The sequence below is a fragment of the Ammodytes marinus genome (genome assembly GCF_949987685.1).
Source record: "Ammodytes marinus genome assembly, chromosome: 8".
In the NCBI taxonomy this organism is placed as follows: Eukaryota; Metazoa; Chordata; class Actinopteri; order Uranoscopiformes; family Ammodytidae; genus Ammodytes; species Ammodytes marinus.
In genome coordinates this window covers 32,871,183-32,883,424 of record NC_137212.1, presented here as the reverse complement: position 1 = coordinate 32,883,424, position 12,242 = coordinate 32,871,183, and the positions used below count along the sequence as shown (strand labels likewise).

General features: G+C 42.3%; 1 protein-coding gene across 1 annotated transcript in view; it reads right to left on the bottom strand.

Moving 5' to 3' along the window:
- szt2 (SZT2 subunit of KICSTOR complex) overlaps positions 1 to 12,242 on the bottom strand; it is a 480,200-nt gene that overhangs the window by 33,741 nt on the left and 434,217 nt on the right. The window contains 4 exon segments of the mRNA XM_080032888.1: positions 3,441 to 3,563; positions 3,651 to 3,828; positions 4,289 to 4,502; positions 8,293 to 8,358. Of these exon segments, the coding sequence (XP_079889014.1) occupies positions 3,441 to 3,563; positions 3,651 to 3,828; positions 4,289 to 4,502; positions 8,293 to 8,358 (581 nt within the window).

Genomic DNA, 12,242 nt, shown 5'->3' with positions numbered 1-12,242 from the left:
CCTTTAATGAGTGTAATACAATTACAGTACACTAATGACACTAAACATGTTGACTAAACCATCAAGAGCATAGGCCAACTAATATTACACACTACACAGCTTGACAAGATGCAGCATCACGAAAAGACCCCACATAGTCTAAATAATGACATGACCAAATAATCAAGAACAAAATCAAAACAGCCACAAGTCACTAGCAACTACCGGTCAAGGCAAATGTCAAACACACACACAGATCCCAGCTTAACCACAGACCCTGCGCCAGGATGAAAACTACCTGTCAGATCTTCTGTCTTTAATTTTAGTTTACATTTTTAGAGCGCTGGACAGCTCAGCAGCTAAGAAAAACAAACATTATTTGTATGTTTTATTGTTCACAATCGTTATATTGTTCACAATCGTTATATCTCGGAACCAGAAGGCGCTGTCTGTGAAATTTTGGTATGTAAATATCCAGAATTGGGATCAGAGGTCACCTACATAGTCTTCCTTGGAGTTAGACTGCTGAATTTGAGGTGAGACGACTGTTTGTGTTTTTCATGTCAAATTGAAAATATTTAGCTCCTCAGTATTTTTCTTCTAGGCTTTTACACAATGGGTTTATAACAAAACACTTGTTACCCATACAAAGTGTGAAGGGTAAACTATAGTTTAGATTGTGGTTAGCAAGCTAATTAGTTGTCAGATGGTTGTTGGCTTTGATGCTAGCAAGAAATTCAAGTTGGGGTTGGTCGTCACATTTTTTGGGGGGTTGGTTGTCACATGTTATCTCAAGGCTGCAGCCAGAAAAGGAACCCAATAACGAAAGAAATTGTCAAGCTGTATCCTCACTGACACCCCAGAGAAGGAAAGAATAGAGCAGGAAAAGGCAGCTAGCATGCAAAAGAAAAAAGGGCAACAAAATCAAAACAACCCAGTGCATCCCAAACTAGACCAGCTGCCAAGGCTACAGTAAGTTATGTAGGCCTATTTGTCAACTTGACAATGCAATTAAACTTTCAAATTTAGTTCTACTTTCTTGCCTTCTTTTTAAGATTATTCCCATTAAGCAGAGGTGGAAAGAGTACAAAAATATTCTACTGAAGTAAAAGTATGATTACTTGGATGAAATTTTACTTAAGTAAAAGTAAAAGTACTGGTCTAAAAATCTACTGAAGTAAAAGTGAAAAAGTAGCTGATTTAAAATGTACTTAAAGTACAAGTTACTAGTTACTTTTTAACAGCGGGAGGGGGCAGGGGTCTCTTCTGTGTAGGGCATTCTATATATAGACAAGGGGATATAAATCTCAAACTAGTTTTGTTTAATTAATGCAACACTTTTACAAATTAAAGTGCACAAATTAAACAAATCATGTCACAACACATGTATGGATGTATACTGTGTCATTATACTTTAGATAAGCAAATATGGAGCAAATAGTCTGTTAATAGGGGAATGGGAATGTAACCGGTCTACAGACCTAAACAGACTGCAGCTGCAGTTCTAATAATGTAATTCTGTATAATTGATCTAAACCATGGACATTGCAAGGTTAGGCTGCTCGATTTTGACAAAAATCATAATCATGATTATTTTGATTGACATTGTGTTATCACAATTATTATAGACAATTACTCATTGATTTAAGAACTGCTACATGCACGTATTTAACATTTGAAACCATGACTTTGGACTTTAAACATATCCTAATTGAACTGAAAACAAGGAAAATGCAAATAAGTAAAACCTATTTTTAATAATTAAATAAAATAAGTGTCAAAATCAAAATAAACCGTTGCAAATGTTGTTGATAGGGCACGTCTTTTGCTAGCAGGAATGTGAGGGCATATTTTATTGATATCTCATGGAGCTGGCTGGATAAGCAAGTTGCATTGTAGGCTACAGTGTTCTTAATTGATGCAGGGCTGTACAGTGCGACAGTTTTGATGCATTTGCTACTGAAATTGATCACGTGCGATGATGAATACAAATCCATTCGCACTCGTGCGACAGGCTGCTAATGAGGAGAGGCTGTCTTTGAAACACAGAGGAGAGATGCACAACACTGCTTAGAGGGCTCTACATTAACACTCCAAATGGGGGTAAGTGTAGACTTAGGCAAGTAAGTTATTGAGTCCACCCTCCACTTTGGCTGGTGAAAGATATAAGTCCTCGGGATCTGTGCTCGTGCAGCGATTCTAGGTATAAAAACTTCACCAACGGTAATTACCAGAAGGAGACGGCACATTACCGCAGTTAAGTTAGCGCGTGTACAAACAGAACATTTCCTGTGCGCATTCACATTAAAAGCCTGTTACTAGCCAAACGTGAGTTGACTTTTATTTTGAAGCCGGTAAGAACAGGAAGTTAGCGCTTTTTTCTAGCTTGAAAGGCAACTCCTTCAGCTGCAGCGAGCAGTCAACAGTAGCCTAGTCTATTTAAACAAAGTTCTAAATAAGCCACTGAAAAGCTACTCCCAACACATTCACAACAACCTATTTAATTTATCCTAAATTGTACCAATATGTATACTTATTTATTTAATAGGCTATTTTTAATGTTTTAAAGTTTGGTTTTAATTAACAGTCATCAGTTTTACATGCTGTTACAGGCATTCAAATCAACAAAACCACAAGGGTACCCATATTTTTGCACAGCCAGTTTTTCACATTTTATTTTATTTCATACAACCAAATACTGCTTTTCAAAAAATCTTTGTTTGGAAAACATCCCAGTACTTAACTGTTCCTGGTAAATTAAAGACATACCACTTTTATATTTTTTTTGTGAAAGCAGAGTCAATTATAATGCCGGCTGAGAGGGGTTCCCAAACTTTTTCATATGACTGTAAATCCACTCCTTCTCCTCTGTAATCCACTTTGTGTTTCGACAAAGTCTCATCTAAAAGATCTAATCAAAAATAGAAGAGATCTAACATACTGTCTTCTATCCATGGACAGTAGGCTAATGTCGGCTGTTCAAGTAGGCTACTTTCCCTCCCGACTGCGACAAGGCCAGCTAGAAGGCCTAGGCGTGTAAAAGGATACGCCCAACTCGGAAAAGTAGAAATCTGATTAAAGAACATGTCAATCACAAGATCGTTCCCATTAGCGTCAACAGAGAGGGGATTCTCTCGGAATTCTGAAGGCCTTGGCCAGACATTAAAATTACGTGCAGTGCAGATACTTTGTACTGCTTCTCCATACGTCATCGGCCTGATATGCATAAACTCCCTAGGACTTCAGACCCCGGTCGAAACACACACACCCATTGCAGCCTAGGAACTAAAGGTTTGTGGTCGAGGAGTTCCTGGAACTCTTAGTTCCTGGTAGTTTTGGTGGAAACGCAGCTAAAGTACATAATTTACTCTGTATTACAGCCTGCCTGATACCGGATATTTGATTATTAATCAGAGTCATAATGGGAGACATAGTGTAATAGTTATTTTCTATCTCTTTACCTTAGCAAATGTCGCTCCCCGTCTGACTGTTCCTCAAACGGAGCAGCATTATGGCACACCACCAGGGACACGTCAAAGTCATCATGGTGGTGCAGGCCCTCAGAATCCTTGTAAGAGCCCGAACTAAAGCAAGAGAAAGTAAAGGTTGAAATCAAGAAGGGGTACATATGGAATAATGTATTTATTCTTGGATTGTGATGTACGTTTTACCTGTTCCAGAGAGCAACTAATGCGTATTCGTGCAGGTCAGGCATCCCCTTCTTGTTCTCAGTGCTGACTGTGGCCCTTGACATGCGGAGCGGCTTCATGCTGTAGATGCTTGCGTGGTCAGTGATGTAGTTGTAGAGCTGGTGAGCTGTGATCATCCCCGTGGAGATGGACAAGCTTCCTAATGTACATAAGGACCACAGAAAGGTCATCACGAAACCTGCCCACGCACACAGCTTTAGAAGCCTTGTGAAAACATGATGGAAGTATTTCTCTTTTATCTCTTAATTTAATCAAAAAGACCTAGCTACACACAACTAAAGGCAAATACAAAAGCATATGAAAATAAAATATAAAAGCGCCACCAAAAGCAACCAAATTGGCCATGGAATTTAAAGAAAAAGTGTTTTCGGTTCTCTACTCCATGTCAAAGTGGCTACGAGGAACTTGCAGTTGTTGTTGATCGTAGCTCCCCCTTTGGACTAAAGCGGTAGTGTTCTTATTGAAATTTTAATTGTAAGTTGGTAACACTTTTTCCAAGAAAAAATATGAAAAAAAAAATCTATTGCTGGTGATTCTAGATTTCCAGAGCAACTGGAGTAGGCAGAGGACTTGGAAATTTGACTTTATACCATAGGCACCTTGAAAGACGTGGTTGCGGCCAAACTTGGGAATGTCTGGGTGATGGGAGATAAAATCGTCGAGGAAGTCAGTTAGCTGGTAGCCCTGGCGTAGCGTCATATGGCAGCCAACCAAGTACTGGTGAACCACCCGCAGGTGGAAGTCGTAGCTGAAGGAGTGAACGTGCATCAGGTCCCGCACCTTATCACACTCTTCAGTGAAAAGCATGGAGAGCTAAAACAGATGGGTGGATAGAGTGATTACCAGCACACATTTAACTACTAGACAGTCACAGGGCAAAATAATTATTTTCTCCCCCTGCAGAAGATACTCTATGTCTCAAGTCTGGCCATTTTCAGTAGATGCCGGAGCACTCAATAATCTGTGTTCTGTGAAAGAATCAACTATTCACTAATTAAAGCATGTTATATCATTAAATCTAAAATTAATCGTGAATGCAAAAGTGTCTGCAGACAAATGGCTACAGTGCACGGTTTATTGCAGAACTTCAAGGGTTGACCGGAGAGCTAAACGCCACTCACTGCACTGCATTAACTTTCATCTGTAATATTTGCCTTGAACATGAAAATGCTTCATCAAATCAAAAGAGAAAACAAAAGTAAACACCTCTCTTCAGCTAGAAAGTGTCATCTGTGTCATAGTCTTGAACATTTCAACACTTTAATATATACACAACAATAACCTGGTGATGTTCTCATTGTCTGGTCAAACAATTATGTGGGACCTCTTAACCTGCTATTTGTGGAGCCAGGAAGCAACACAACTTCCTGTGTGTGTCCTCTTGACTATAAAGCTAACAATAATAATATTAAGCTGTAATCCTGAAGGTTCATGTAATAGCTAATTGAACACTCTGTAAAGCTTTGTCAAGAAAGAATTGTTAGGTTGAGCCAGCATCAACCCAGAGGAAGTCAAGATAATGATAGTGGCATTGATGGGATAAACAAATTATTTTTGGTAATACAAGAACAAGAGAAAATTACAAGAACAATCATGATTTCTTAAAAACTGTCATTCATTGATATTTCACTTAAAGGTTGTACCCCTGCATGTCCTTGAAAGTCCTAGAAATATTTTTATTATATATATACAAACACTTATTTATTAATAAGTCCTTACATTTTAAGCCTATTTAACATATTTTTAATATGGGAGTAGGTTGATTGTCTTTAGTGCGGAGCATAGCAGGGCTTTTACAAATACCAAGGTCCTGTCGTGTTTGATATATTTTACTTCCTAAATATGAAGTCAGAAGTAGAGGCCTTTTTTCATCCTGATAAATGGATGGTGGACTGTGAAAAGACCAGGGACAACAATCGTCCACAAATTTAGTTTCCCATAAATAAATTAGAAGGTCAATAAACAGGCGTGTATGATGATTTATCATATGTGAAACAAAATGTTTGCCTTCATCACCGCAACTCATGTGGAACAGTTCTACATGTAATTACAATCTGAAATATGTTTTAGTTAAATTTCCTAAGCTTAACATTTTAAGTATATAATTTTAGGTTTATAATGGCGCTTTTACACCACACATGTAGCGCTACTCGACTCAGCTCAACTCGGTTTTGGTAGCAACACGGGAAATTTTCCACAACAAATAGTACCTCCTGAACGTGGGCGGGGTCGTCATACAAAGGGGCAGAAAGCCGAATCCAGAGCCAAGTAACAAAGCAGAAATTACGAGCAGTTGTTGTACTATTAACTGAACGCCAAAAATACGGATGGAAAATGTTTAAGAAATACGTAGAAGTAGAAGAATATTGCTACGGGCCATTAAAAGGGAGGATTGGTGTCCCGATGTGTGACTCTGCCTCTCAGTCAGCGGTAGGGATGTGTCACGTACATCCCTATGCACGTAAACATGGGCATCATAAAGTTGGCTTGTTTCAGGATACATGTTTTCAAATGCAAGCCGTGTCTCATCCTGAATAATTTATTGAGGTAATCAGTGCAGTCCGAGGATTGTACTGTAATACGTCTGTTCTGTCCCAGCTGGCTAACCAGGCTATATAGCTGCTAGCTAGCCTACATGTCTCCTCTCGTGTTGTGTACAGTATGTTTAAAGTAACATTCCCAACAACCAACACAACTGGGTTATCTTAGCGAATAAATGGACATTTCATTACCTTTTTTCAGATCTGTGATGCAAATCAAATTTAAGAGAGCCAGACAGCACCAAATAATCTCTAAAACGCAGGATACATATCTGTCTGGGCTGACTTTTATAAGCCCACACTTAGCAAAATCAGCATCCAATAGGTGTTGTCCAATCTTGATTGACAGATGTTATGACATACCCGCTCGATTTAGAGACCATTTGGGCTAAATGAACCTAGCCCAGACCATTGACTTTCCGCCAATCACATTAGCCTACAGTGACTTTAGGCCCGCCGCCAACAGTGACAGTGACTGTCACTGGTGACTGTCACTGTTGGAGGCAGGAGATAGAGTGTTGATCAACAATGACGAGTGCTAACCGGTGCTAACGGTGGACTATACTGACTCACCCGTTTTCGTTTATGTCTTTGGAAGAAGATAAATAAATAAAGAGACTGGGGGCACATCGCCCAAATGATGTCCAAATAAAACAAAAGGACAGCCGACTGAGTGAGTGTGTGTGTGAGTGTGTGTGTGTGTGTGTGTGTGTGAGTGTGTGAGAGTGAGTGTGTGAGCGAGCGAGCGAGCGAGCGTGCGTGCGTGTGTGAGAGAGAAACATTTGGCATCAGAACATGTTTGTAGCCTAGTTATCTAATTTTTTTGTGGAGCATTATTACTTGCTGTATATTGGTTCTGGACTGTACCTCGGATGTGATTTCGTTGTTGCTGCAGCGTGAACTATTGATGGGTATAAGCCCTAGGCCTAATTAATTTTTTAGCCCCCCCCCAATATCACCGCCAGCCGCTACTGCAAAATACACTTGAAAAGTCCTGGAGTGTTTGGGAGTAAGCCGGGAGTCTGTGGCCGATCAGTGGCCGGCAGTCTGCCGACATCACCTTTTAGCATCGGCTCAGCTCGCTTGGAACCTCGAGCGAGGCGATACCAAAAAAGCAGCTGCTACCAGGTACTATGTTTTTGCGGCAGAAATGCCAAAAAGGGGAGTTGAGTAGAGGCGAGTTGAGCTGATACCACGCAGTGGAAAAGCGCCATAAATCAGCCTATACCATGGATATATGTTTTATTATAGAATGGTGCTACCACCACATTGCATCAGTGCTCAAATTTTTTTTTTCTTTAGGACAACCAACCACGGACTTGCACTCAATAGTTTTGCTTAATTAAAGTAAGTGGGCACATGTAGAGTTAGATCAGAAGATGCACCAGAACTAACTATTTTATAATAATATTTATTCATTCACCTAAAATAATCTCCATCATTAAATTAGAATTTGAACCAATACAGTACAAGTCGTATGATCATCTATACTAAACAGAGAAGGTTTCAGTGCTGTGTTATTCAATGACTGACCATTTAAACCCAAAGACAGACTTGAACTGATAGGGAAGTACATGTGGGAGAAATTCCTAGCTTCAGTCAAAGCCCAGCTTCCAGAGACGCAAGAGTAAATAAATTAAGATTATCAGAGAAAAGAGTAAGGGTACAAATGGGGTTGCATCAACACATAGAAAATGACAAGCTTAGACAACAATGACACACAAACCAGCAAGCACACAGACAGACAGCCTGTTGAAAGTCAATACCAAAAAAGGAAATCACAGGGGAGTGCAACTCAGGCCAGAACCTCAAGAAGGAAGATCTTCTAATAGCTGAGCAGTAACCCTGGTACAGTCAAGCTGGATGTTGTAGAACCTGGAGCTCCAACAGGTATAAAAGAAGAATTAAACCCTGAACACCCTTCATCCACAAAGAGATAATAACACAGACATGTAGATTTGGAAAGCAAGAGACCAGGACTGAAGGCAGCAAGCAGAGCAGCAGGAGGGGTGAAGCCTGATTGGAGTGAGACACCCCTCCCCTTGAGAACTGCTGGGACATACCGCACAGTCAGATACAGTGGTGGCATCTGGGAACGGCTTGCAACGAGGTTTGGTGAGGAGACTGCCCTGATGGAGAGATGACATAAAGTGGGACTAGGCAGACACAAACACACACACACACACACACACAGATGGAAGGGAATAATAAAGAGATGCTCCTATAGAATATATAAAACATGGTCTCTCAAACCATTTCCATACTACACAAAAGCAGTGAGACACATGCTACAGCTGTGGGCCTCAATGTTATAAGACTGGTGCCCAGAGGTCAACAATGTTTTTTGTATTCACATTTCACTATTCAACCAGTAGAGAAGTTAAGTGTTAAAAAACTAAAACATTTTATTTGAAACCTTACCCTAAAAAACATCTCTTTGCAGGCAGTTCTTTAAAACCTCATGGCTTGGGTTTTACTCTGATATGCACTGTGTAGCTGTGATAACGTATCATGTCCATTGTATCCACCACACATCAAAAGGTGTAGAATTATCTCCTAGATAGGTCAAGATAAATTATTAAAAATGCATTACGCAAAATGACTTTGTGTACTGTGTATGAGTATGAGAAAAGACCACCCCTTTATTTTTCTGTTTGTCAACCTTCTGAAAATGTGTTCCTAAAAGCCAGCAGTCACATGTACCTCCTGTTATGACATCATCCCACCCACATATTGTAGCAACACCTCCACCTAGGTGATAAACACACATCCAGAATACAACAAAATCTACCTTTAATTTCTGCTGCTCTGTGACAGTACAATGTGTGAACTAGGAGCAAAGCATCTAACTGTTCTGCTGCTGGCTGCAAAAAAGCAGCACAGTCCTAATCTACTACCACAATCAGAGGATGTGAAGACCCAGTGGCTTGATTTTCATTTTGGTTGAAATGTCCCAAAATCAACTGTAAAACTAATTTGTAGGCAAACTGTTTTTCTTTAGACTGCTTTCTCAATGAGGATGAGAAAAAGACAGGAGTTACATCCAGACTGAAGCTCAGGGACGATGCCAACAGGACCCGACTGTAAACATGGAGAATGTAAATTAGCATGTTTTGTTGTTTTACTCTTTATTTTACATGTCAAAAAATATAAAACCACATGTGTGTATATTTGACTTATGCTGGGCTTACACTACACAACTTTCCACCGGATTTGACAGTCGCACACACATTTCCAATGTCGGACTGAAATCACAGGAGTCTTGCTGGAGTTGTATTCACACCCAACTACACAAAGCCAAGGAACAACGGACCATCTCCTTCAGAAACATCAAACATATCAACACCACAGACCTCTCCACCCTGATCAGCTCCTACCCCAACCCTCCCCCAGCATTGTCCCTGACTGACCTGGTGACTCACTACAATAACTGCCTCTCCTCTTCCCTCACCACCCTGGCCCCCCTGAAAACCCGCTCAGTCTCATTCACCCACACTGCTCCATGGTTCACTCCTCATCTCCGCCAGCTCAAAGCCACTGGCCGTCGACTGGAGCGACTCTACAATAAGACTGGACTCACTGTACACCGCCAAATGTACTCGGACCACCTCCATCACTACAAGAATGCCCTCACCACTGCCAAAACCTCATACTACTCCAACCTCATCCACACTGATACAGGTAACAGTAGAGTCCTTTTTTCAACAGTCAGCCACTTACTTCAGCCTCCTAAAACCCTCCCTCCAGACATTTCCACCACCCAGTGCACTGCGTTCCTGGACTTCTTCAGCACTAAAATCAACACCATTCACCAACAACTGGCCACATCTAGCACCCCCTCTGTTGACCCACCCTGGATGATCACCACTGGCCAACCTCTCATCAGCTCCCTCTCTGACTTCACCCAAGTAACAGAACAGACCGTCTCAGAACTCATCCGCAAAGCCAAAACCACCACCTGTCAGCTCGATCCTCTTCCCACCTCCCTCGTAAAAGCATGTCTACCGTCCATCTCCTCCATGATCACCAACATAATCAACTCCTCCCTCACTACTGGTACTGTACCCCCCACCCTCAAGCTGGCTGCCATCACTCCCATCCTGAAAAAACCTGGTGCTGACCCAACCGACCTCAACCACTACCGGCCCATCTCCAATCTCACTTTCATCTCCAAAACACTTGAAAGGGTGGTTGCCGCACAACTACAGTCCCACCTTGACACAAACAATCTCCACGAACCATTCCAATCTGGCTTCCGTCCACAACACAGCACTGAAACCGCACTAGTCAAAATCACAAACGACCTCCTCCGTGCAGCTGACTCTGGACTACTCACCATACTCATCCTCCTCGATCGCAGTGCAGCATTCGACACCATCTCCCACCCTCTGCTCCTGGACCACCTGGCTGGCATTGGGATCACTGGTGCTGCACTCTCCTGGTTCACATCCTACCTCACCGGCCGTCAACAATTTGTTCAGCTGAGCAAACACAAGTCTGGGTGTTCGGGTGTCTCACTGGGTGTCCCCCAGGGGTCAGTCTTGGGTCCACTCCTGTTCACCACTTACCTCCTCCCGCTGGGCACACTCCTCCGTCACCATGGGGTCCATTTCCACTGCTACGCTGACGACACACAGGTCTACATCTCCACCAAACCCACCGCTGCCATCCCCCCCACCTCCCTCATCACCTGTCTGGATGACATCCGGAGCTGGATGAGCAGGAACTTCCTGAAATTGAATGGAAAAAAGACCGAGGCCCTGCTCATCGGCTCAAAATCCACCCTCACCAAATCACAACACACCCCAGCTCCACTCATAATCATTGATGGATTCCCAGTACCATTCTCCTCCAAAGTCAAGAGCCTCGGCGTCATCCTGGACAACACCCTCTCATTCGCACCCCATATTCAAAACATCACCCGGACTGCATTCTTCCACCTCTGCAACATCGCCAGACTCCGCCCAGCACTGAAATCCTGGTTCACTCATTTGTCACATCACGCATAGACTACTGCAACGCCCTCCTCACCGGACTCCCCAACAAACTCATCAACAGACTGCAGATCATTCAGAACTCAGCCGCCCGGATCATCACCCGCACCAAATCATCTGACCATATCACCCCTGTCCTCATCCAACTTCATTGGCTCCCAGTACCCTACCGCATCCAATACAAAACCCTCCTCCTCACCTACAAAGCTCTCCATAACCTAGCCCCCGATTACCTCTGCGACCTCCTCCAAGAATACACTCCCTCCCGCCTCCGCTCATCCGCAGGACTACTATCCATCCCCACATCACGCCTCAGCACAATGGGTGCCCGGTCATTCAGTTGTTCAGCACCCAGGCTCTGGAACTCCCTCCCCCCACACATAAAACAGTCAGACACCATTACAACCTTCAAGTCACAACTCAAAACTCACCTCTTCAAACTCGCACACAAAGTATAACTGGTCACTGTCTTGTTTGTTTGTTGGTTTTGTTTTGTTGTTTTTTTTTTTCCCCACAATGTCTTGTTTTTAATGATTTTATGATGATTTTTATGATGATGACTTTTATGCTTTGTAAGGTGACCTTGGGTGTCCTGAAAGGTGCCAATAAATTAAATGTATTATTATTATTATTATTGTAGCGCACGCACGTAATCTCAGTCGTTTGGTGTAAAGTGGTCATCCGACCCAATTTCAGACAGTCTTCCTCCCGTCTTGACATTTCGCCAATATCAAACTGGTTTGATATTATCGTGAGTCTTGAGGGGTTGACTCAAGCGAAATGACGTGAACACTATCACACTCTCCAGCACCAAACACGACACAGGAGGAGCGGCATTAGTCGCAACCTGTTTCCGCCTGTGAGGCACTTTTTTCGGACACTTTTACCTAGCAGCCTCGGCTGGAGAACCAGGCTGACAACTACGCAACCTTAACACTTTACCGTCACATTTAAGATAAGGAGTTACAGTTATTGGGGGACGAGATCAGTAAATAAAGCTGGTCACATAACTACAGGAT